The sequence below is a fragment of the Hypanus sabinus genome, chromosome 2 (assembly GCF_030144855.1).
Source record: "Hypanus sabinus isolate sHypSab1 chromosome 2, sHypSab1.hap1, whole genome shotgun sequence".
NCBI lineage: Eukaryota > Metazoa > Chordata > Chondrichthyes > Myliobatiformes > Dasyatidae > Hypanus > Hypanus sabinus.
The window spans coordinates 169,757,088-169,783,589 of NC_082707.1; the positions used below are offsets into that span (position 1 = coordinate 169,757,088).

General features: G+C 40.0%; 1 protein-coding gene across 2 annotated transcripts in view; it reads left to right on the forward strand.

Moving 5' to 3' along the window:
- LOC132386930 (ribosome quality control complex subunit NEMF-like) overlaps positions 1 to 26,502 on the forward strand; it is an 88,775-nt gene that overhangs the window by 42,544 nt on the left and 19,729 nt on the right. For both annotated transcript variants that reach the window (XM_059959294.1, XM_059959290.1), the window contains 10 exons: positions 588 to 665; positions 3,000 to 3,208; positions 6,477 to 6,659; positions 8,075 to 8,138; positions 8,847 to 8,935; positions 18,207 to 18,310; positions 19,639 to 19,701; positions 19,788 to 19,900; positions 23,980 to 24,037; positions 24,534 to 24,592. In XM_059959294.1, coding sequence (XP_059815277.1) covers positions 588 to 665; positions 3,000 to 3,208; positions 6,477 to 6,659; positions 8,075 to 8,138; positions 8,847 to 8,935; positions 18,207 to 18,310; positions 19,639 to 19,701; positions 19,788 to 19,900; positions 23,980 to 24,037; positions 24,534 to 24,592 — 1,020 coding nt within the window. The remainder of the gene's footprint in view (positions 1 to 587; positions 666 to 2,999; positions 3,209 to 6,476; positions 6,660 to 8,074; positions 8,139 to 8,846; positions 8,936 to 18,206; positions 18,311 to 19,638; positions 19,702 to 19,787; positions 19,901 to 23,979; positions 24,038 to 24,533; positions 24,593 to 26,502) is intronic.

Below are 26,502 nucleotides of genomic sequence, written 5' to 3' on the forward strand. Positions count from 1 at the left end.
TCTCTTTAATAGATGCTGCCTGGCTTGCAGAGTTCCTCCAGCATTTTGTGTGTACTGCTCCACTGTATTTGTGATTTGTTATATTATTACATTTTAAATTGTTTGACATTTTTGTGCCTCATTAAAAATATTGGGGCCTAAAACATTACATAGAACAAAATGTATTACTTATTTCAGTGTAGTGACAATTTTTTGACTGAGTTTTACCTTAAGTTTATCTTTAGTTTAAAGTATTAAAATAATTGGACTAAGTTTACAGAAGTTACTTTTTGTTCAATGCAGTATTGTCTTCATGTATTTAAGCTGCAATTTCAAGTCATGAAAACACAATTCCCACAGAACTTCAAGGCCATAATATTATATGATCTTGTGAATGTAGATTTATAAGCAGATTAATAAGTAAGTATGTAGTATGTCCTGATGAAGGGTCTTGTCTTGAAATGTTGACTGTTTATTCCTCTTCATAGATGCTGCCTGACCTGCTGAATTCTTCCAGCACTTTATGTGTGTTCCTTAATATATAATTTGCAAGCTTTTGTGGAATGGGTGAAAACCTTTTATGTAACACCAAACTTTCTATCTTCAAGGAAAAGCAAGCATTGAAGAAACTGGATAACGTTCGTAAAGATCTTGAGAAAAGATTGGAATCTTTAAAAGTAAATCAGGTAAAAATAATCCCAAACTTGTAATAATGTGCAGAATGATGGCAAATTGCTAGTTTACTATTGTGAATACCACTATTGCATAAGTATCGAAAGTAGCCTTCAGGTGCTTTGTTTACATTGTAAGTATGAATGTTACACCAAACAGCAATTGGGGGTAATGTCAAGCACCTTTTCACTGCATCTTATAACAAACAACAGTTAACTCAGTGGATTAATTATAAGTATGTTTATTTTACTTGCTGCAAGGGAGAGTCATCTCCATATGAGAGCTGGTGATAGCTTTGAAGAAACAGACAGCATAATTGTTCCTTTATACCCAAATGTTAGCTTCTGCACTTCAATTCAAGGTCAGAGTGCATTCCAGTCACCTGCTTAATCGGTGTGCTTGGCATTCTTCCAGTAACTCATCTGTGGGTCTGCAGTTTGGACTTAGTCAAGGACTCAGCCTCCATTGGCATAATGTTGTGCGAAAACTATTAGCAGAAACCACTCTGATACAATACAGATTCCGTTGTGTCACAAACAAAAATGCCATTTTGTTACTACAAGTACATCTCCAAATTCTCTCCTTTTTGCCATTTCATGACAACTCTACATTTCACCAAAACAGTAATTGAAATATGCATATATGTGTCTGTAAAGAAATGATACAGTTTCAAAGCCCTACTCAAAATTCCCTTATTCATACGCCCTCTTCAATGAGTATCCATTCTTTAGTATCCTCTCCTTCATCCTCTTATTTCACACAACAATCATAAAAGAATAACAGCCATTATTATAATACCAAGAGCTATACCATAATGCAGAATAGTTGCTCATAATCCTCCCAGTGCCCCACATGGCCCACCATCCACCTCCCGAGTTTAATAGTTGTGGTACTGATTCCCTACTTTCTTAATCTCTTGTAGCTTCCAGGATGTGGGTTGCTAAGTTAGTTATATTTTCTGTTTGCTATAAGGAAACAACACAAGTGCCTCCATTTACTGATAGAATAAAACCAAAGCCAGGGTGGCGAGGTAGTGGTCAAGTGTCACATGTGGAGCACTATGTAGGCAAGATAACATCAGCCCTTGCAGGGCTATGCTTCTTTCACTTCCCCCATGCTCTGGGGACGTGCCTGGCAGCCAGGGCTAGGCTCAGAAACCACCGACCCAATAAGTGCTGTTCAGCGGATGTAGTGGACTGACATTTGTGAGTTCTGCTCATGTACCTTTAGTACACCCCACTTAGGAGCCCATGGCCTTCCAGTTGCAGTGACATGTTACCTGATCAACCCCTGCGGCCACTGTGCCAGACAATTTCAGGTGGGGAAATCTGGTGTGGCATCGACATCCCAAAGGTTTCAGTGAGGAAAAGTTGCTGCTTGTCTGGGACGTGTTCAAAGCGCACTTGTCAGGTAAAGCAGCATTGCAAGCTGAAAATACGGACATCACAGTCATCCCCAGTGGTTTGACGTCCATGCTGCAGCCACTAGATGTGAGTTTAAACAAACCATTCAAGGAATTCATGCGTCGACAGTGGAACGGATGGATGATGTCTGGAAATCAGTCATTTACACCAGTGGGACATATGAGGGCCACATCTCTAGCTACAGTTTGCGAGTGGGTAGTGTAATTGTCGGAGCAAATGGAGGCCGAGTGCACTGTGAAGGCCTTCAAGAAGTGCAGCATCAGCAATGCTTTGGATGGCACTGAAGATCATTTGCTTTGGGAAGAAGACAATGGAGATTTGGCAGCCAGTAAAGCTGCAAATGATGATGTTGAAGCAGAAATTGACAATCCTTACGATGATATGGTGACTGCCAAAGAATGGGACGCGATTTTCGGAGAGTCAGATAATGAAGAGTGTGAGAGTTTCAAGCTCTGAGCGTTTGACGTCAACAGTGTATACAAGGATGTAAATTGAGAAACAGAATGTGTTTTGTAGATCTTTTTTGTGTAGATTTCATAAGTGTTTATATTTTCTTTTGTATTTGACTCAAAAACAGCCAATAAATACGAACTGTCTTCCATGTATTCGTTTTTCCAAAGTTGGCACCCTCTGTATAAGCCAACTCCTTAATTTTAGGACCAAAATTTAGGGCCAGATTCTCGGCTTATACACCGGATTTACGGTAGTTTCATCTCCCGTGTAGTAGCAGTCAATTTTTTTGTTATTCTCACATAAGACACTAGGGGCCGCTGTAGTATCCATGCAATATCCATCATGTAATTCCTTGGAGCTCAAACGCCAGGGCCATAATTTCTGAATTCTGAAATTACAGTGCATTTTTCTACTACAAAGATTTTTGTAAGACATGCAAATAATTTCATACCTATGCTTTTCTTTCTCTAGGAATATGATAAGTTGAAAGGAGAGCTAATTGAGATCAATCTGACTGTTGTTGATAAGGCTATTGAAGTTATACGCAGTGCCTTAGCTAATCAGATTGACTGGGCAGAAATTGGAAGCATTGTAAAGGAAGCACAGGAGCAGGAAGACCCTGTGGCGTGCTCCATTAAAGAGCTGAAGCTGAACACAAACCATATCACAATGTTGCTAAAGTAAGCTTTCTATGTTCTTGATGTAAGAATTTAATCCATGCTCTATGACTGAAGATCTAGGGCAGGGGTCGGCAACCATTACCACTGAAAGAGCCATATGGACCCATTTCCCACAGAAAAGAAAACACTGGGAGCCACAAAACCCATTTGACATTTAAAATAAAATAACACTGCATACAACGTTTTTTTTTGCCTTTATGCTATGTATAAACAAACTATAATGTGTTGCATTTATGAAATTGATGAACTCCTGCAGAGAAAATGAAATTACATTTCTGCATGCAACAAAAACATTTTGAACTCCGAAAAAAAGACGTTGGGTTGAAGGTTACTCCATAGTTAGCCTACCTTGGATCGAAAAATTAAAAGAAATTGCGCACTGGCGGGTGTCAGGCATTGGCAGTGGTGACGTATATTAATAGCGATATAAAAACACGTTGTAGCGGTGTGCTACACGCAGCGCTAAAATAACAACACTGCAGTCAAAGATAACTTTATTCGAACTAAACAGCCTTGCTTTAAAGCCTCTCTCAACCCGCCCCCCCCCCGTGGGTGCGGATGCTCCAAAAGACACGTACTCACAAACCCCCGTAGGCTATCTCCCTTAGCCGGAACGGTGGCTAATTGTGAGCCGGTTCGGATGTGCCAGGAAATGGGGTCACCACAACTTTTTATTTAGATTGTACAAGATCACCATAATCTTCAAATTTCGAATTACATTTCAAAAACTAACAAACCAAGGGGAGCTGCAGCACAGAGATGAAAGAGCCGCGGGTTGCCGACCCCTGATCTAGGGTTTTAATTGAAAAGCTAGTAAAAATATTAGAGAGTTTGCAGTTCTGAAAATGCTATTTGTTGTTCCTTTCATTTGAGCTTATTCTGGTTATTTTAAGTTGGGACACAAAATGTAAAAGAAATAACAATGCAATTCTAGTCCAAATGAAGGGTCTTAATCCAAAACATTGACTGCCCAGACTTTCCATAAATGCTGCTTGACCCACTGTGTTCCTCCTGTATCTTGTGTGTTGCTCTAGACTCCAGCATCTGCAGTTTCCTGGGTCTGAGGCAAATCTGGTTACTCAAAGCTAAAGAAGAATGATTTTCATATATATTTTTCATATGTTACGTACCCCGTAACTGGGTAACTTACCAGCAAAGATAGAGAGGTCCATTGAAGTCTGATGGTACTATTTTTAACAGTGTTTATTGATAAAAATACACAAAAATAATATCAATGCAAACATACAGATAATATACGTCGTCAATACTAAATCTAAAAGTGCGGGTGTGATAATAATAAGAAATAAGCTCTATCGTTGTCTAGGGGATAATGTATTGTCCGATGGAAATATAAAAGTCACTCAAGTTCATTCAGGCTGCAGCCTTTGGTTGGAGTCAAGAGAGAGACAGATTTTGGAACTTGCCAGAGTTTCCTTTTTTATGATGTCGATCCTTCGAAATGTCTTTGGTGTCCTTTTCCTTTTAGCTAAGCCGTTCTTCCGTGGTCAGTCCCGCCAATCCCAGGCAACGGGAAAGGACGCACGCGGGCCCCACCGGCTGTTGCTATTAAATGCTGTCACGGGATTTCTAGCATTTCTCCTGGTGCGTCTAAAGGGGTTGTTCCCCAGACCCTCTTTTATCCTTACTCACGGGGTCTCAGATGTCAATCAGGTTGGGATGATGCAATCCCTCAACCAGCCCGCTCTGTTAATTTCCTGAGGGTTTCAATGAATAGTATGGTACTCAATACACAATTCCGTCCCCAAGAGACAATGGCTGTTATCCGTGGCTTTGTCTTTCGTAGGCCCAGGACACATTCCAAACCTTGAAGATTTGCGTGTCTCTCTCTCATTTCCTGAATTAATAGCGATCTTGCGATTCTCAAAAAGGAGGGGGGGGGGCTACTTGGTACCCTTCAGCCCGTCAGAGTTGGGGCACAGTCGTAACACATAATTCTTATGATAGAGGAGGCTATGTGGCCCTTGAGTTTATGCTGGCTTGTAGGGCAATCCCATCCAACATATTACCTCACTTACTTTTGTATAATTTATTTTCTGTCAAATACCTCACTGATTCTTCTGGCACTCACCTTCAAAAGAGAAATTTACAAAAGCACGTTAACCTACCAACCAGTATTGAGGAGGAACAAGAGCACTTTGGATGGGGGGGGGGGGGGGCGGTGGTAAACTCACTCAGTAACAGGGAAAACCTGCAAACTCCATCCAAACAGCACTGGAGATCAGTTTTGAATGCTGCAACGATGAAGTGACAAGTTCTGGCTCAATGCTACTACATCACTCTGTCATCCAAAATGAATCTGTTTGGTTTGGCTTATGCTGTTATGAGAAACAAATAAGATATTTATTAAGTGAAAATGTAATTGCACTTGGAAGAAAAGGCTATTTGTTTTTTTCTCTACTTATCTTCAATATCAACACAAGTTCATTTTTAATTTGCTTCAATTTCTTGCCGTAAGGACTGGTTTCTGATACTTCACTCATAATGCAAACCTCATTCTCAGCTTTAACAAATGGGTTTTTTCCTTCCGTGCTGTATGAATGCCTTTGTTATGTGTCAATGACCAGAATTGGATGTGATGTTCATGTCTGCGCTGACCGTGATCATGCATTTTAATGCTAAGTTACTCAGACATCCATTCTATTCACTTGTTCAGCCCCTGGACTGTAAAATCACACAATTCATCTGCACCAGTTAATTCTCAAAGCTGCTTTATTCTTCAATTACTTTTTTTTCATACTGTTCTCCATAGACCAATAGGTTACCCTGTTAATTAATGAGCTTTATTGAAACAGTCTTTTCATCCTTAATTGATCTTGCATTCTTATTAATAAAATAATGTAAAATTTGTTCTAGTCAAAAGAAAGCGAGATGTCAAGAGATTCTTGAACAGTTCTTCTTAACTTGTAAGTGTTTCATAAACTCAAGAGATTCTGCATTGCTGGAAGTCCAGAGCACTACACACAAAATGCTGAGGGACCTAGCAGGTCAGGAAGCATCTATGAAATTGGATAAACAGCTGATATTTTTGGCCGAGATTTTTCATCAAGACTGGAAAGGAAGCGGAAATAAGTCATAGATGCTGCCCGACCTGCTGTGTTCCTCCAGTATTTTGTGTGTTGTTAGAGTTTCAGTTTTTTCCACAGCCCTTTTTTTTCCAAGGACAAAAGTGATTAAGTTATGAGATGTTATCATAGAAGTTACGTGTTACCACTGTTAATATGTGTTTATAATTTTGCACTCTATTTAGAAACCCCTATGTAACAGATGACGAAGATCAAGATGTTGATCTGGATGAAGGTGCTGAAAATGAACAAACTAAAAGCAAGAAGAAAAAGAATAAAAATAAGCAACAGAAAAAACTCTTACAGAAGAACAAAGCAGTCTTGGTAGATGTGGACCTTAGCTTGTCTGCCTATGCCAATGCTAAAAAGTAGGTGCTCATTTCGTAATCCTACACAGTTCATGACTGTGTTATTTTATCTTAAATTTGGTGCTTTAACTTTCATCTTAAAATTTGAGATTACATTTATTCAGGTCTAAAATGCCTCCATTGTGAATTGTAATTGTACAACCAAATTGACTAATTGAATATATTAGCAATTATTTTTGTAATTATATAATATTTTGGCATTAAGACATCTGTATATGAAAGAATGTGTATAATTAAACCATACATGATTCATGTATTTGAGGGATACGTAGCATAATGCTTCTCACATGTTTTGTGCTACTGATCGTTGATTTCATGGATTCTGATGTGTTTCCCCTTGCTATTAAGAATTTATATTTAGTAATCTCCTTACTCAGTGCTTCAGTGTAGAAATCTAGCACAAGAGAATAGCCAGTAATTTGTGTAGTTCAAGTTTAGTTATCATTCTACCATGCATGAATACCCATGACTACAGCCAAATAAAACAGTGTTCCTCCAGGGTGAAGGTGCAAAACACATAACCAACAGTTATTCACAGCACAGGATACATATAAGATAACAAGTAAACATACAGCCACACAAAAAAATATCAACACGTCACAAATATCACAAACTGGATGAACTCAGCAGGTCGAGCAGCATCTGTTGAAATGAGCAGTCAAACGTTTTGGGCCGAGACCTTTTGTCAGGACTGAAGGAGAAGGGGGCAGGGGCCCTATAAAGAAGGTGGGGTGGGGAGAGTGGAATGTGCCAGGTGAAAAACCAATCAGAAGAAAGATCAAGGGGTTGGGGAGGGGAAGCAGGGAGGGGATAGGCAGGAGAGGTGAAGAAGGAATGTAAGGGGAAAGCGCTGTGGGTAGTAGAAGAAGGCAGAACCATGAGAGGTGAAGGGCAGCTGGAAGAGGAGGCAGAATGAAAGTGGGATGGGGGAAGGGAGAGGAAAGGAATTGCCGGAAGTTGGAGAATCCAGCTTGTTTGTACATGTTGATTTGACCACAGCATCTGCAGTGTACTTTGTGTTTACACAAAAAAATATGTAGCCTTGCTGGCAGTGCTGGAATTAATTTCTTGGAAGTGTTCTGCTCTCTTCCTTCTGCACATCCAAGCTCAGGTGTGCTAATGTTTTGCATATTGACATATTGAATTAGTATGTGTTACTGGCTTGCAATTAAATAAGAAGATTTCACAATTGCAGTTTGAGTAGTTCATATAATTAGATATAGATATTAAAACATCTGATTTTGTAATAATTTAAAATAAATTGTAAAGACTAGATCAACTTGTTTTTGTTTTAGATCTAATTGCAGATGTCCAAGGGGTAGCCAGAACATAAGTTAGGCAAACATGCATGCAGGAATTTATATTTGGCATGCTAAATACATGCATGACTTTTCATCTTTATTCAAATGATGCAGATACTATGATCAGAAAAGACATGCAGCGAAGAAAGAACAGAAGACAGTTGAAGCTGCGGAAAAGGTAGGAAGTACAAATCTATTAACATTAAATAATTTAAATTGCAGATTTAGTATTTTGAAATTGGCATAGGTTGCAAAAATATACTACACCTTTTCTGTACAGATTTCACTGACTCACTAATCACTTGATATTAGAGGTCAATGAACTTTTTCTGTGCTTTAAATGCCTCTGGACCAGTTATGAAGAGATGTTTTTTGAGAATGGTCTGGTGATAATTTCAGTTTTGAGTTTCTTTTCCCAGTATTTCAGGACCATGTGGTTTTCCCCCATTGTTTTATATTTGAAAACTTAAATTAAGTTAGAAATATATTTTACTTCATGTACTGATCATTTTTTTAAAATCTAAAGTTAGGGTTGTTTGTTTACCTTTTGACCTGTCCAAATTTGCCCGATAATTTCATTCTTTTGACTGTTTGGCTAATGTTAATGAAAATTTGGCTAATCTCCGACTCAGGAACAGGTGCAATGTTAATTGGGTTTGAGTTTCTATATATATCTTCAGGTTTACTGTTCCATTTTGGATGCTTTGATGAAATACAATTATTTTGAATCTCCTTGTAACAAATGCTGACTGATACAAAAGCCAAATACTGTGAATACTAGAAATCTGAAACTTAGACCATAAGACAGAGTTTAAATTTGTTCTAAATTTTAATTCCAATATTTTTATATTTATAATAGACTTACTCAAAATGAGTTTCTTTTTAGGCATTTAAATCAGCAGAAAAGAAGACAAAAAAAACATTAAAAGAAGTCCAAACTGTTATTACAATTCAGAAGGCAAGAAAAGTGTATTGGTAGGTTATGTGGTATGTATTGAATATACAGAACATGCTAATTAGATTGATAAAGGAATGTAAACTGTAATATTATTTGTTTGTCCACCTTTCTCAATCTTTTTAAATTTGACTAATTTGTCTGCAAACATTTATTTCAAACTCTGAAAATTTAGTTTTTAAATGGTTTGGAGTAAGAATTGGTGGTTTTTATTTATACTGTCTGGGAATATCATCAGCTTGACTAAAACAATTAGCTCAGGATAATGATTTTTTTATTTACTTTAGGAAGAAAGCCTAACTTGCACATTCAAATTTGAAATGTTAATTAGGCAGAGTCAGATGAGGATGGATGTTTCATTGTGGAGTTTTTGTTTAGATTAACGCAGTAGTAAGTTCTAGGTTTGCAATTACGTTTTGCCACAAAATCACTATCTGACCTTCACATTTCCTATTATGGATTTGAAGAATGGGGAAAAAAATAACAAAAATGAAAACATAGGGGATAATGTGATTTCTTTTTCACCGTACCTCAGTACCAATTTTAAATGCTGGAATAAAGCCAGCTTTAAAATTAAATTCACTTCACTCATCTCCGTCTCAGGTAAAGAACAATGTTAAATTGAAAAGGAGAGTATGCCAAGTGGTGAGGGCTGGTGATAGACCGAGGAAATTTTTAGAATCCAGCAGCAAAGTATTTTAAAAAGCTAATTGCTGGATTGAGAAGCGTCCTACCAAGAGACACTAAATATTTCGGTTTGCATTCTTTGAAGTTTGGAAGAATGAGGAGTGACCTTACTCAAATGCACAATCTGAAGGGGGTTTGACACAGTTGACAATGGGAGTCACTTGTGGGAGTCTCTACAAGGGTACAGGATAAGTGCCAGGTGGGAGATCAGTGGGGAGGAATGAATGGACAAGGGAATCGTGTAGGGAGTGATCCCTGCAGAAAGCAGAAAGTTGGGGGGTGGGGCGGAGGGAAAAATGTACTTGCTAATGGGATCTTGTTGCAAGTGGTGGAAATTGCAGAGAATTATGCATTAGACGCGGAGGCTGGTGGGGTAGTAGGTGAAGACAAGAGGAACCCTATCCCTGGTGTGGTGGCAGAAGGATGGGGTAAGAGCAAACATGCGTGAAATGGAGGAGATGCGGTTGAGGGCAAGGTTGATGGTGGAGGAAAGGAAGCCTCTTTCTTTGAAAAGAAGGACATCTCCTTTGTTCTATAATGAAAAGCCTCACCTTGAGAGCAGATGTGGTGGAGACTGAGGAATTGAGAATAGGGGATGAGGTCTTTACAAGTAGTAGTGTGGGACAAAGTGTAGTCTAGCTAGCTGTGAGAGTCCATGGGTTTATAATAGACATCGGTGGATAAGCTGTCTCCAGAGATAGCGACAGTGACATCGAGAAAGAGAAGGGAGGTGTCGGAAATGGACCAGGTGAATTTGAGGGCCTGGTGGAAGTTGGAGGCAAAGTGGATGAAGTCGACGAGCTCAGCACAGGTGTAGGAAGCAGCAGCAGCAATGCAGTTGTCGATGTAATATAGGAAAACTGTGGGACCATTGTAGCCAACAGGCAGCCATATCTGGGACCCATGTGAGAGTCCATGGCTTTTGTTTGAAGGAAGTGTGAGGAGCCACCACCTTTTAAATCTACTCCTCAGCTTTTTTTCTCCAGTCCTACTGAAGGGTTTTGGCCTGAAACGTTGACTGTACTTTTTCCATAGATGCTGCCTGGGCTGTCGAGTTCCTCCAGCATTTTCTGTGTGTTACTCGGATTTCCAGCATCTGTAGATGTTCTCTTGTTTGTGGAACAATGAATATCTGTTGTAATTTCGTGGATTGCTTTGGCTTAGCCAATTTCTGTAAAGGTGGTAAAATAGTTAACACCACGTGAATTACTATTTATTTGGCTGATATGGAGTAATAAGTATAGTTTAGTGTATTTAGCCCACATGGTTAATAACCATCTGACCACATTCAGATAAATGGCCTGGTGAATGGGAATTTAAAAAAATAATGAACTATCCTGCATCACAAATCAACCGTACAATCCTTGACTACCCTACATTGATAGCCTAGCAAAAAAAAAATGTCTGAAGCAGCTAAATATGTTTCAGATTCAGGTCCACAGCCAAGTCCTACCTTTGATTAAAGTGGCCACAGACTACCATGACCACCAGTAATTTACGTTTCATCTCAAACTGAGTGCTATTTTGCACTGATTTCTTTGTTCCTCCAATCTCTAACTGTTGAATCTAGGTTTCAATTATAATTTTGCAAATGATAACAGACAGCATAGCACATAGGTTTCTGTCCTATCATTTTGGAGTAAATCTGAGAAATGTGAACTTGATCTGGTAATAGATCTGCATCAGAAATGTCCTTGAAGATTATTTCCTTAGCAATTTTTAAAGTAAATTAAAAAAAAATCTCTTCAAAGGCTTCTTCAGTATTTTTTGTGTGGAGCATAAGATTGAAATTACATGTAAGAATTGCATTTATAAATATAACAACTTGATCAAACAATGGATAGTAAAACCTCTGCCAAAGGAGCAAGGTGGGTTTTTGGAGTGGATATAGTACAAATAATACATTCACAGGTCATTTGTTTGAAGCCATTACATTTTCAGTGTTTCTTTAATCCAATTCTTTAATTGTTTTCCTAAATCTGTATTCTTTTCAAATTCGGAGGAGGATTTGAACAATCAAGCTTTCCCAGTTTTTGAACATATTCTAGTGTTTGTATGAAGGTTTAGGACACTCCAGACATTGAAACATAAATTTAGGTGATTCATTTTAATGCTGAAGTGTTACGCACCCCGTATACAAATCAATATCAACAATGCAAATATACAGATAATACACGTTAGCAATACTAAACCTAAAAGTGTGGGTATAATAATAATCAATAATAAACGCTCTATCTATGTCTAGGGGATAATGAATTGTCATATGTGACTATAGAGTTCTGTTCAGTTCATACAGGCTGAGGTAGTTGTTGATTCTTTTGTTGTAACCGTTGGAGGGAGAGAGAGAGAGAGAGGGTGAGCAAACAGTGACAGCTACAGTCCTTCAAACCTTCCTTTACTTTCTTGATCCGTCGATGTGTTGTTGTGGCCATTCAGGTATGACCCCTCTGTCCTTTAGCTAGACCGTTCTTCTATGGTGGACTCGTCACCCAGGCGAGGGTGGACACACACACAAGCCCCCACCGGCCTCGCTATAAACACTGTGAGTTAAAATTGACCGATCCTTCGTTCTGTCTCCGATGTCCCACATTTTTCTCGTGGGTTCCAATACTTAAGCAGTGCTCACTAGTGTGTCCCTTGGTGCGTCTGAGGGGTGTCTCCCCAGACCTCACTTTTATCCCTACTCACGGTGTCTCAGGTGTCAATCAGTTTTGAATGGCTTAGTCCATCAAACCAGCCCACTCCGGCTGTCCACTGAGGAATTTTAATGAAGAGAATGGTACCAAGTAAACAATCCTTCTCTGGAGCTATAAGTCTTACAGGAGTCATATTATGGTGGAACAACAAGTCTCTCTTCCCGGTGTTACCTCTCCCTTATCTGAAGCAAATGTTCCAGTCCAAGTATGTTTTTGTTCCATCTCTTTCTCTCTCATTAGCAACCTGGCAATAGTAACGGTTTGTAGTTCTCCCAGGGGAGGGGGACATGGGCAACCCTGCACCCTTCTGCCCATCAGAGTTGTTCATCCTTCGTAACACCCCCATCCTTCTAGGAATTTTCACCAAAGGGGAAAATTAACTAGTACAGCATTTTACAGGATTACAGAGTTTAGCAAAAAAAAATACAGAAGTGTTCTTAACTATAAAGCAATACAGATATACCTTCACTTAGCATCTAGATCAGGGGTGGGCAAACTTTTTGACTTGAGGGCCACAAAGGGTTCTAAAATTTGACAGGGGGGCCGGACCAGGAGCAGATGGACGGAGTATTTTGGTAATACACCTCATAAGAGAAAATAAAATATCATGGGATATGTAGAAAACATGTGCTTTAATTTCAATTGAAAAAGAACAAATGCATTACAACAAAATATCTGTCTTTGAAGTCCCATGGTATTTAGCTATTTATTGAAATGTCTTCTAAAACACTGAAAATTAAATGAATAAAATACAGCTTTTTTTAATAGTAACAGTTATTATTTTAAAGCACTGAAAATTCTGTTATCCTTCAAGATATTATCATCATCACTCTCCTCCTGACTGTCTTTATTTCAAAAACGGTAGGAGATGCAGGTCTACTTGTCCTGCTCCTTCTTATTCAATTGTCCCCTGTGCCAAAACTCAACAACGACCCGCACAATGACAGAACAGTGAGAGCGCGCCAATATGCGGAGCTCTGTGCTCGCAAATCCCCGCAGGCTATCTCCCTTAGCCGGAACGCTGGCTAATTGTGAGCCGGTTCGGATGTGCCAGGAAATGGGTCGCCACAAGGTCACAAAGTAAAGCGCAAATGTGGAGTAATACGGTGCACCTCAACAAAGGTCAATGTATATAGAGTGCGTCATCTATTGGGAAGACGCCAGAATTGCGGGGAAAAAACGTTAACAAGGTTTATTAATATAATTTCATGAAGTTCTGCGGGCCGGATTAAAAAGTTTAACGGGCCGCATATGGCCCGCAGGCCGTAGTTTGCCCATGCCTGATCTAGATAAACTGTCAGTGATTACATTGTCACTTCCTTAATATATTGTATCTGAATATCAAACTCTTGTTCCTTTAATATATTGTATCTGAATATCAAACTCTTGTAGCATCAGACTCCAATTTAATAATCTCCTATTTTTATTTTTCATGTTAGCCAGGAATACCAAAGGGTTGTGATCTTAGCTTAAGTGTATATTTTACAAAATGTGAACTAATACATGTGTGATTATAATATAGTACATTACAAAAGTTTGTGCAGATACTAATCTCTATTTTACTTTTAAACTTAACAGTCAATCTTCCATGGTGTTGTCTTTATTATTTACATGCTTTGTCGAATTCCCTCAAAACCAGATCCTATTATTCAATGTGGCATTTGATCAACCTTTGCCCCTTTTCCATTTAACTCTCACATGGTTAGCTTGCTCACGGGTGTGGAACAGGCTTTCACATACTCCTTTCATAGGAGTTATCACCAATGTTTTCCAAACTTAGCCCATTTTCTGAACTTACGCACAATTCTTTATTTTTAAGCAAGTCATTAATTTTATCTTCAGGACCCTTCATTCTAATAGTTTTCAGTTTAACATCTGCAAGTGATTTACCTTTAAGTTCCAAAACAAACTGTAATTGACTCACAGGCACCTTGTTAACAAGCCATTGTTCCTTCAGCCTGGTTACTGCTTCTAAAACCAATTCAGACTTTAAATTTTCTTTAATCAATAGTCTAGGAACAATACTTTTCCCTTCTCCTGCAATAATATTCACATCACCACCTTTCATCTCCTCACTAACTTTTAACACACATTCTAACACAAACAACTGAGAATTCTCACTCTCCGCTGGTACCAAGGTTAACCCTTTCTTCACTGAACCAAGTCCATCTGACCCAAAAGGATTGCATTCCTTTTCAACTAAATCAGATACCTCAGGCTTTTCCTGAGTTTCAATACTAGATTCAGTACCATGTGCATCCACATCTTGAACACACTCAAACGGGACATCTACCTCTTCCAGGCTTTCCATACCAGTCCTTTTTTCAAATTCTAAGTTCCCCTGATCCTCCCAGTTACTCTCTGGGCAACTCCCATCCGGAGTAAACTCAACCCTGCGGGTTAAAACAACTTCATCTGCTAACCCAGCAGACTCCTTCAAGGTAGCGGCATCCTTTTCATCTAGGACTGCCCTTATATCATTATCGGGAACACATTTACATTTTTCAACTTCTTCAAACAGTTCTGTCAAGCCAGACAGATCATCCATGTCCAACCCTGGACCTTCTAACTGCCTTATCTGTTTCTCATCTTTACTCTGTGCCTCTATACATTCTCTCTTGGCTAAGGGTAGGTCTACCTCCTCTCCTTTATTCTCCGCTTTACCATCCCCTAACCCCTCTTGGTACAGGGTCGGTAAAAACGTCTCAGCCAAATCAACACTGGACTCATTTAAACTGTCCTCTTTCTCAGCCGCCTTTCTCGACATGCTGCGAGTGATCGTGCATGCGGGATAGAATCCAGGGGCATGTCCTCAGCCCTCACAGGCTTGCTCGTTAATTTCACTGCTGCACACACGTTACCACCTACTAAATCATTACCAAGAAGGACGTCCACGCCGTCTCTCGGTAATTCTGACTGCACCCCTACTTCGACTGGTTCAGATACCAGGTCACAATTTATAATGTTCCCATGCAAAGGCACAGCTTCTGTCCCTTTTCCTATACCTCTTAAAACTACCTCTCCAGTCTCGGGACCAAAATCTAGCACCCTACTTGGGATCAATGACTGATCAGCCCCAGTATCTCTCCAGATTCTCACTGGAACTGGGGTCCCTCCTTCTTTCACAGACACCGTCCCTTCTGAAATAAATTTCTCACGCTCCTATCATACTCTATCTACCTTTGCCTTCCTCGTCGATTTGCTGATCAACTCAATACACCCTGTAGGGACTGCTGTTTTCCCTTTTCCTGTCTCCTTCTTCGGAGCAAAGCACTTAGATATGACCAAACTTTCCACAATTATAACAGGTCAAGCCAGGAACCTTCCTGCCAGCCTGCTTTTCCTCCTCCTCCTTTTCTGCTGCACACCAACGATCCAAGAGCACACCCTTTTCATAGGCAAACTCTGCATACGTCTGATTCCACAGTTTCTTTAAATCTCTGAACTTTTGTCTATATGCCTCAGGTACCAACTCATAGGCCCGAAGGATAGCCTGCTTTATTTCCTCATAATCCTCAGACTCGTCCATGGACAATGCTGCATATGCCCTTTGAGCCTTCCCTTTTAATGCACTTTGTAACAATGCCACCCACTGATCTCTGGGCCACTTCTGATTCACTGCCACCTTTTCAAAATGCAAGAAGTAACTATCAACATCCGTCTCCTCGAACGGAGGTACTAACCTAAACTCCCTACTAACATTAAACTTCTCCTCTCTTGAGCCTTCCCCTCGGTCTTTTCCCTGTTGCTTTAACCTCTCCATGTCCAGCGCATGCTGCCTATCTCTCTCCTTTTCCCTTTCCTCCATCTCCCTTTCGGCTTTCTCTGTCTCCCTTTGTGCCTCCCAAGCAGCTCTTTCCCACTCCCTTTGCACCTCTAACTCCTTTAGCTGGAGCTCATACTCCCTTTTCTTCTGTTCCGCGTCCAACCTTAATTTTTCCAACTCTAACTGAACCACACCAACAAATGGTTTCTTTTCAGGGATCAGTTCCAATACCCCCATCGTGAACACATCCTCGGATATATAATACTGGGCTATGGCCCGCTGTATCTCCCACTTTTTCATTGATGACTTCACCTCTGTGAGATTTAACCTCTTCACAATATTCACCAAGTCCGTCTTTTTGGCACTCTCTAGCGCCTTCAAAGTCAGGTTTTCTATAAATTCGTCTACATCCATCTTTGCTGGTTTCCCGTCTGGTTACCCACGCAACCAGAACAGATGATGGACTTATAGCCCAATTCACTGACCCCCCCAATTTGGTATCAAATCCCGGACGAGGCCCCAATTTGTTATGTACCCCATAACTGGGTGTCTTACCAGCAAAGATAGAAGTGTCCGTTGGAGTCTGGTGCTATTTTCAAAACAGTGTTTATTAGTAAAATATACAAATCAATATCAACAATGCAAATATACAGATAATACACGTTAGCAATACTAAACCTAAAAGTGTGGGTATAATAATAATCAATAATAAACAAGCTCTGTCGATGTCTAGGGGATAATGAATTGTCATATGTGAATATAAAGTTCAGTTCAGTTTATACATGCTGAGGTAGATGTTGGTTCTTGTGTTTTGATCGTTGGGGAGAGAGAGAGAGAGAGAGAGTGAGAGAGAGAGAGGGCGAGCAAACAGTGACAGCTACAGTCCTTCAAACCTTCCTTTACTTTCTTGATCCGTCGATGTGTTGTTGTGGCCATTCAGGTATGACCCCTCTGTCCTTTAGCTAGACCTTTCTTCTATGGTGGACTCGTCACCCAGGCGAGGGTGGACACACATACAAGCCCCCACCGGCCTCGCTATAAACACTGTGAGTTAAAATTGACCGATCCTTCGTTCTGTCTCCGATGTCCCACATTTTTCTCGTGGGTTCCAATACTTAAGCAGTGCCCACTAGTGTGTCTCTTGGTGCGTCTGAGGGGTGTCTCCCCAGACCTCACTTTTATCCCTACTCACGGTGTCTCAGGTGTCAATCAGTTTTGAATGGTTTAGTCCATCAAACCAGCCCACTCCGGCTGCCCACTGAGGAATTTTAATGAACAGAATGATACCAAGTAAACAATCCTTCTCCGGAGCCATAAGTCTTACAGGAGTCATAATACGGTGGAACAACAAGTCTCTCTTTCCCGGTGTTACCTCTCCCTTATCTGAAGCAAATGTTCCAGTCCAAGTATGTTTTTGTTCCATCTCTTTCTCTCTCATTAGCAGCCTGGCAACAGTAACGGTTTGTAATTCTCCCAGGGGAGGGGGACATGGGCAACCCTGCACCCTTCTGCCCATCAGAGTTGTTCATCCTTCGTAACAGAAGTATAAAATATTTGACGCAACACAGAAAGGAGCTAGAGGAATTCAGTGGGTCTGACAACATTGATGGAGGGAAATAAACAGTTGATGATTCAGAATTCATCAGAATCGGAAAGAAAGAGCAGAAGAGCCAAAGTTAAAAAAAGGTGACGGAAGGTGTATAATGACTGCTGGCAGGTGAGGGAGGGGCCAGTTTGGGAATGATATAAGAAGCTGCAGCTGAAAGGTGGAAGTGACGAAGGCCTGAACAAGAGAGATACAAGTGCTTTATTTGTGAAATGCATCATTTTGTGTCAAATCAAATCAGCAAAGGTTCTGTTTGGGCAGCCTGCAAGTGACACCATGCTTCTGGTGCCAACGTGGAATACTCACAATTTGCTTACTCTAACCTTGATACATCTTTGAATTGCAGAAGAAACCAACATGGCTTTGTACTAACTTTTTACAGACAGCAGCAGCGATAGAACGCTGATCAATGATTGCTGGTGCTGTAATTGTGCTAACTGCTACATTACCATGTAGCTTTTCTTCAGTTCATCAATCAGAGTTTATGATTTTAATATTGTTCATCATTATTACTAACTTGCATTTTTCTTCTCTAGGTTTGAGAAATTCTTATGGTTTATCAGTAGTGAGAACTATCTGGTGATAGCAGGTCGAGACCAGCAACAAAATGAGTTAATTGTCAAACGCTATCTTAAACCAGGTTTGTTTCACCTTGCTTTTTTTCCCCGTAATCTGTTGTTTCTTAGATTTACAGAACATATGCTTTTGTTAAATTAAAATACAGTTCAAGTAGTTGGTGGCTGTTATAAAGTCACATAAAAATATGAGATCATATTAAAAATTGCCATTAAGTACATCAGTGATGATTTCATCAATGTTCTGGGTGCTGTTATACAGCTTGAAGAATTACCAGAAATGCACAAATTTTTCTAGAGTAATTTTTCCAAGTTTATATTTCATCCTTTTCCATTAAGGCACCATGCAGGTTTGACAAAAACAAAAAGAAATTACATTTAGCCTGCAGTTTTTATATTGTAACCCATTCCAAGATGCTTTATAACATAGAAGACATTTGATATTGAATGAAGTAAGGGGATGTTGGAACAAATGATCTCAGGTTTCAGAGAAATTATTTCCACTGGTGCAGAGGTTGAATTAACCAAACTGTCACCAATTATCTAGGAATCATTTGTTAAAATGATAACAAGTATGAATCAACTGGTATTTTATTATTAGATTACTGGAATTGAATCTACTGCTACCAAATTATTGGTTTGACAAATCCAGTAGAATTTACTTAGTTTTTAAATTGGCCAGTTGCCAATTCAGCCATTTGACTAATTAGATTATGACCCATATCTACCAACTGCCTAATGAGACTTCATATTCCTAAGATCCACACATAATAAATACATCTTATTCTTAGCCTTGAAAAGCTTACTTGAGTTATAACTTTTTGAGGGAAGAACATTCCAAATGTCTTCTAGACTAATGTGTGGAAAAAGTACTTCCAGCTTTAAACTTAAATAACATAACTTTATTTTAAAAATGTGCTCCCTTGATCTGGACATACCATATAATCATGCAGGATCCCATTTATCTTTTAAAAATATTTTATTTATAATTTATCCAGTATTGAAGTATACTAACCTTGAAATTTGGTGTGCTAACTGAACACTATTTCAAATAGGAATCTGAACAGAATTTTTAACAAAGCAGCAAGTCACATTTTGATTTTTAAATCACTTTGAAATGAACATTTTTCAGCTATAGGACTCTGTTAGTGCTGCTTTTGACTGAAAATCTGTTCAATTGTAGAATATACATTTGGCTTCAAGAAATTAAATGTAAGTTTGAGGCACAGTGACTGAGATACCGGATCAGCATTCAGAGCACATACCCGTTTATCACGATGCCAAACATTTTGCGCTGTCTTCACCCCGGAGCACCAGAATTACTTGTTGCAGCACCAGTTTAATGTTGCTCACATATTAACCTTTCAGTCATAGTTAAAGTTTTGTTTTCCAGGTGACATATATGTACATGCGGATCTCCATGGTGCTACCAGCTGTGTCATCAAGAACCAAAAGGGTAAATTCGTTTACCTTCATCACTGTAAAATTGGATAGCTGTTAATTTTATTCTTTCCTCACATAAGCTTTATTCTTTATTTATAGGGGAGACAGTTCCTCCACGTACATTAATGGAGGCAGGCACAATGGCAATTTGTTATAGTGCTGCTTGGGATGCACGAGTAATTATTAGTGCTTGGTGGGTCCATCATAATCAGGTAATCTGTCGTGTATTTCTTTTACAGCGTTACACAGAAGAATGTTCAACATTCTTTGTCATTAGAACCACTAATTAATACTTTGATTGCTGACATCATAAGAGATACTGTAGGAGTAGATTTAGGCCATTTTGTCCATCGAATCTTCTCTACCATTCTGTCATGGCCCATTTATTATCCTTCTCAATCCCATTCTCCTGCCTTCTGTCTAACCTTTGACGACTGTACTAATTAAGAAACTATCAATCTGCTCTTTAAACATACTCAATGACCAGGCCTCCACAGACAACTGTGGCAGTAAATTCCTCAAATTCGCTAACTTTTGGTTAAAGAGATCCCTTCTCATCTCTGTTCTAAAGGGGTGTCCTTCCATTCCGAGGCTGTGCCCTCGTGTAGCATCTTTCAGGGCGTCCCAAAAGGGCAAAGAGAAATGTTTGAAGTGTAGTCACTGGTGCAATCCAGGAAATGTATCAGACAATGTGGACACAGAGAAATAAACAGACAGATATTCTGCACAGCATTATTGTTTGAGGGTAGGAGGGAAATTTTATTCAGAGAAATCTCCCCTGGTCTTCTCCATATTATGATCTTAGTGTCATCTGAAAATGGGGTTCTGGGCTAATGTCTCATCTGAAAGATTATGCCTTCAAAAGTGCAGCAGATCGCTAGTGTGTGACATTAGATTTTTTAAAAAGTCTCTGGAATGGGTCATCAAGCTGAGACCAAACGATGAACTATGACTTGCACATTACTGTAAGTGTTGTGGGCAGATTTTTGTTTTCATTATCAGGATGGTGATCTGACAGAAGGGGCATCTACCTTTTGAAATTAATGGGACAATAACCAATTCATCTACCACTTTGTGACTCAGAGAATGAACATAAAAATCTACAGTTTATTCTGTTTATGCTCTAGGTTCCCATAAAAAAAAACATTTTTCAGTATTTTGCTTTAGTTTTTATTCCATCAGAGCAAGAAGGTTGCAGGTAAACAGCCAAGGATTTCCGGAGTGAAGGCAGTTTTACTACTTGGGGTAAAAGAAAGGCAATACTGCGCAGGCGTGTGATGTCAGCCTGTAGAACGGGAAGGGTTTAAAAAGCCAAGAAATCTTCAGCAGTTTTTGATTCGGAGCAAGAAGGCTGCGGGTAAACGGCTAAGGATTTCTAGAATAAAGGCAAGTTTACCACTTGGGGTAAAAGAGAGGCAATACGGCGCAGGCATGGGAAATCAGCCAGTAGAGCAGGAAAGGTTTAAAAAGAAGACTGCCATATCCAGCGGGCTGCAGAGTGAGAGGGAGGCAGAGTGATAGGGCTTTGGCTCAAACAGGCTTAGGTGGTAACAGGACAAGGTGAGGTAGGTTTACCTGTTTTAATTGTGGAAAGGAAGTATTATGTGTGTGAGGCTGGTTTTCTGTGCTTGGTGTCAGATGTGGGAGGTCCTGGAGTCTCCCAGTCTCCTGGATGGCCATATCTGCACCCAGTGTGTGGAGCTGCAGCTCCTTAGGGACTGAGTTAGGGAACTGGAGCTTTTGCCTGGTCAAGGAGAGTGAGGAAGTGATAGAAAGGAGTTATAGGCAGGGTATTGGGAAATGAACCTGATCAGGTGTCAGATCTCTCAGTGGGAGAGCATTTTGGAGATAGTGATCATAATTCTATCTCCTTTACTATAGTATTGGAGAGAGATAGGAACAGACAAATTAGAAAAACATTTAATTGAAGTAAGAGGAATTATGAGGCTATCAGGCAGGAAATTGGAAAGAGATGTTCTCAGGAAGAAATGTGGCAAATATTCAGGGGATATTTGTGTGGAGTTCTGCATGGTACGTTCCAGTGAGACAGGGAAGTTATGGTTGGGTACAGGAACCGTGGTGTACAAAGGCTGTAATAAATCTGGTCAAGAAGAAAAGAAAAGCTTACAAAAGGTTCAGAGAGTTAGGTAATGTTAGAGATCTAGAAGATTATAAGGCCAACAGGAAGGAGCTTAAGGAAATTAGGAGAGCCAGAAGGGGCCATGAGAAGGGCAGGATTAAGAAAAACCCCAAGGCATTCTACAAGTATGTGAAGAGCAAGAGTATAAGACGTGAAAGAATAGGACCAATCAAGTGTGACAGTGGGAAAATGTGTATGGAACCGGAGGAAATAGCAGAGGTACTTAATGAATACTTTACTTCAGTATTCACTATGGAAAAGGATCTTGGTATTTTTGTAGTGATGACTTGCAGCAGACTGAAAAGCTTGAGCATGTAGATATTAAGAAAGTGGATGTGCTGGAGCTTTTGGAAAGTATCAAGGTAGATAAGTCGCCGGGACCAGATGAGATGTACCCCAGGCTACTGTGGGAGGCGAGGGAGGAGATTGCTGAGCCTCTGGCGATGAGCTTTGCATCATCAATGGGGATGGGAGAGATACCGAAGGATTGGAGAGTTGTGGATGTTGTTCCTTTATTCAAGAAAAGGAGTAGAGATAGCCCAGGAAATTATAGACCGGTGAGTTTGGCTCAGTGGTTGGTAAGTTGATGGAGAAGATCCTGAGAGGCAGGATTTACAAACATTTGGAGAGGTATAGTATGAGGAATAGTCAGCATGGCTTTGTCAAGGGCAGGTCGTGCCTTATGAGCCTGATGGAATTTTTTGGGGATGTGACTAAACACATTGATGAAGGAAGAGCAGTAGATGTAATGAATACGGATTTCAGCAAGGCATTTGATAAGGTACCCCATGCAAGGTTTATTGAGAAAGTAAGGAGGTATGGGATCCAAGGGGATTCATAACTGGCTTGCCCACAAAAGGCAGAGAGTGGTTGTAGACAGGTCATATTCTGCATGGAGGTTGGTGACCAGTGGTGTGCCTCAGGAATCTATTCTGGAACCCTTTATCTTCGTAATTTTTATAAATGACCTGGATGAGGAAGTGGAGGGATGGGTTAGTAAGTTTGCTGATGACACAAAGGTTGGAGGTGTTGTGGATAGTGTGGAGGGCTGTCAGAGGTTACAGAGGGACATCGATAGGATGCAAAACTGGACTGGTAAGTGGCAGATGGAGTTCAACCCAGATAAGTGTGAAGTGGTTCATTTTGGTAGGTCAAATACAATGGCAGAATATAGTATTAATGGTAAGACTCTTGACAGTGTGAAGGATCAGAGGGATCTTGGGGTCTGAGTCCATAAGACACTCAAAGCAACTGCGCAGGTTGACTGTGGTTAAGAAGGCGTATGGTGTATTGGCCTTCATCAATTGTGGAAATTAATTTAGGAGCCGAGAGGTAATCAGAGGTAAGACCCTGATCAGACCCCACTTGGAGTACTGTGCTCAGTTCTGGTCGCCTCTCTACAGGAAGGATGTGGAAACTATAGAAAGGGTGCAGAGGAGATTTACAAGGATGTTGCCTGGTTTGGAGAGCATGCCTTATGAGAATGAGTTGAGTGAACTTGGCCTTTTCTCCTTGGATCGACAGAGTATGAGAGGTGACCTGATAGAGGTGTATAAGATGATGAGAGGCATTGATAGTGTGGTTAGGCAGAGGCTTTTTCCCAGGGCTGAACTGGTTGCCACTAGAGGACACAGGTTTAAGGTGCTGGGGAGTAAGTACAGAGGAGATGTCAGGGGTGTTTTTTCACTCAGAGTGGTGAGTGCACAGATTGGGCTGCCAGCAACAGTGGTGGAGGCGGATAAATAGAGTCTTTTAAGAGACTTTTGGATAGGTACATGGAGCTTAGAAAAATAGAGGGCTATGAGTAAGCCTAGTAATTTCTAAGATAGGGACATGTTTGGCACAATTTAGTGGGCCGAAGGGCCTGTATTGTGCTGTAGGTTTTCTATGTTTCTATCAGTGCTGTACTATATTTTCTGGCACAAATTATGTGTACAGTATCCTGCTGTACTGTGAATGTTTGGACACCAGAAGATGCATTAAAAATACTTTACCTTGATTTCTTCCTGTGTCTGCCATTTGCACAGAATTGTTTGGCTGTGTTTGGTAACCATAGCCATAAAGGGATCTTCAGCAATCAGTAGTAGTATTGGATAATGGATCATAATCTTCATTTTGGACTATGTTAAAGGGTCGTTTTTCAACCTTTAGGTGTCGAAAACAGCGCCTACAGGAGAGTACCTGACCACGGGAAGTTTCATGATCAGAGGTAAGGCACTTGTTAACTTATTGATAATTAGACTTTTTTGATCATAATGTAATGTGAATATTTATTTTAAGTTTTCAGTAGTTGAGTTGCCACAGAATTCTTAAGCTCCAAGTCATATTTGTACACCTAAATCTTAAGCTTAATAAAAGGAGATATTTCATAAAATGCATCCCTTTTTCTGGTAGCTATCTGAAGGCAGACAAACACAAAATGCTGCTTAAAACTCAACAGACCAGGCAGCATCTCGGAAGGAGTAAGTGGGGAGTCCTTTTTTAGTCTTTATTCCATTCCGTAGATGCTGCCTGACCTGCTGAGTTCCTCTAGTATTTTGTGATTGTTGTTCTGGATTTTCAGCACCTGCAGAAACTCTCGTGTTTCTTATCTAAAGACAAAGCCTGGGTAAACTTTATTATCTCCAGTGTTTTGCGGTCTTGTTTCATTATTTCTTGACCTCAAATGGTGCAAGTCTGATATTTTTTACCTTTTGTATTTGCAGGTAAAAAGAACTACCTCCCACCTTCTTACCTTATGATGGGATTTGGCTTTCTATTTAAGGTAGTATACTGATACTTCCTAGTAATTTGAGACAAAACAAAAAAATTATAAAATCAAATACGTATAGTAGTTCTCCTAACTACCTTTGACAACCACAAGGAATAAAAACAAAAATTGCTGGTAGCACCCAACAGTTCAGGCAGCATCAGTGGAAAGAGAAGCTATCAATGTTTCAGGTTGAAGATCCTTTATCAGAATTGGAAAAGAGAAGAAACAAGTTAGTTTTAAATTGCTCAGTATGGTTAGGACAAAGGAAGTATCTAATGGGTAAGGTCAGAATTCCTGTGGAGGTAAGCAGTAGTAATCTCAGCATGCTGGTGTTCATCATTCAGGGCAGTGAGGTTAGTGGTGGGGATCTAATGTTGCAGTACTGCAGTTGGTGAGAAAGCAGTTGGTGTATTATGTACGGTTTTGGTTACCCTGTTATAAGAAAGGCATTGTCAAGTTGGAGGGAGTGCAGAAGAAATTCATAAGGATGCTGCCAGGGCTAAATGGCCTGAATTATAAGGAGAGGTTGGCCACACTGGATCTTTATTCTTTGGAGCACAGAATGAAAGATGGCCTCATGGAAGTTTATAAAATCCTGACAGGTAGGATAGACAGTCACAGTCTTTTCCCCAGTGTTGGGCAGTCTAAAACTCATGGGTGTAGACTTACAAACAAAAGGGAAGAGAGGGAGGCCTGAGAATTGTGTTCTTTACACAGAGGGTAGGGAATGCCTAGAATGAACTGCCAGAAGCAACATTTAAGAGGCATTTGGATAGCTACAAGGAGGGGAAGGACTAGGAGGGTTATGGACTGATCACAGGCCTTTGTGCTGACAGGGAGGGTACTTTGGTCAGTATGGACCAGTTGGGCCAAAGGACCTCTTCCCATGCTGTTTACTCTGACTTGTCTAGTCAGTGAATTCATGAGGGCAGTTAGAGGAAACAAAGATGCGACAAATGCTTTGAGGTGAGGGCTGTTCAAAACAGACTGGATAACGGCTTTGCACAGCGCCTGTGTTCTACCTGCAGGGCCAGTTTGGAGTGCCCTAGTGCCTTCTAATTTTCCATCCCATTCTCAGCCTGACCTGTTGCAATGATGCTCAAAGTAAACCTGAGGAACAGCATCTCATCATCCACCTGAAAACATAATCTACAGGATCAAATGTTGAATATTGCAATTTTTTGAGTAACTTGACCTTATTTCTGTCTGTATCAGAATTACCAGTTGTGTTTGAAATTGTCCATATTTGGTATTAGGTCAGTTTTTAATCTCAGTTTTGATCCAGTGAGCCTGTCCTGTGGTTCTGCATTTTGCGCCTGTTCACTGTCCTTTGTTTGCATTCTTACTCTCTGTCAGCTTTTGTTTCATTTTTTTGCTCTCGAGTGTCCCTTATTAGCCCATTGACACACTGACCTCTAAAACTTATTCCCAAGTCTACCTAGGGCTCACCCTATCCTTAATCCAGATTTCCCTTATCCTGACTATCCTTCACCCAGTTTTTCTGCAATTTCAAACTTATTATCTTTCCTTCCTGGTTCTTTGACCTGAAATTTTAGCTGTTTCTCTTTCCACTGGTGCTATCTGACCTGCTGTCTTTAAATTATATTATTTGAAATGGGGGGAGTAGAGATTCTTTAGTGTGCAGAGTAAGTCAACACTAACTTTAAAAGAGACCAATCTTCTCTAATTCTTTAAGTACTGTGTAGAAGTAGTTCATTAGTTGGTTTAAATTTTTGCCTTTCTGTTTATGTAATACAGCTTCGCCATTTGCAAGTTTGTTTTACTGTATTTTAATGAACCATTATCCAGTTTGAAATGTTTTGAATTTCCTTTGTAATTATTTTTTATTGGCCTTAGTATTTCCGTAATTTAATGATGGTATCTAGAATTGCATGCAGTGATTTCCCACCACAGGAATCCAA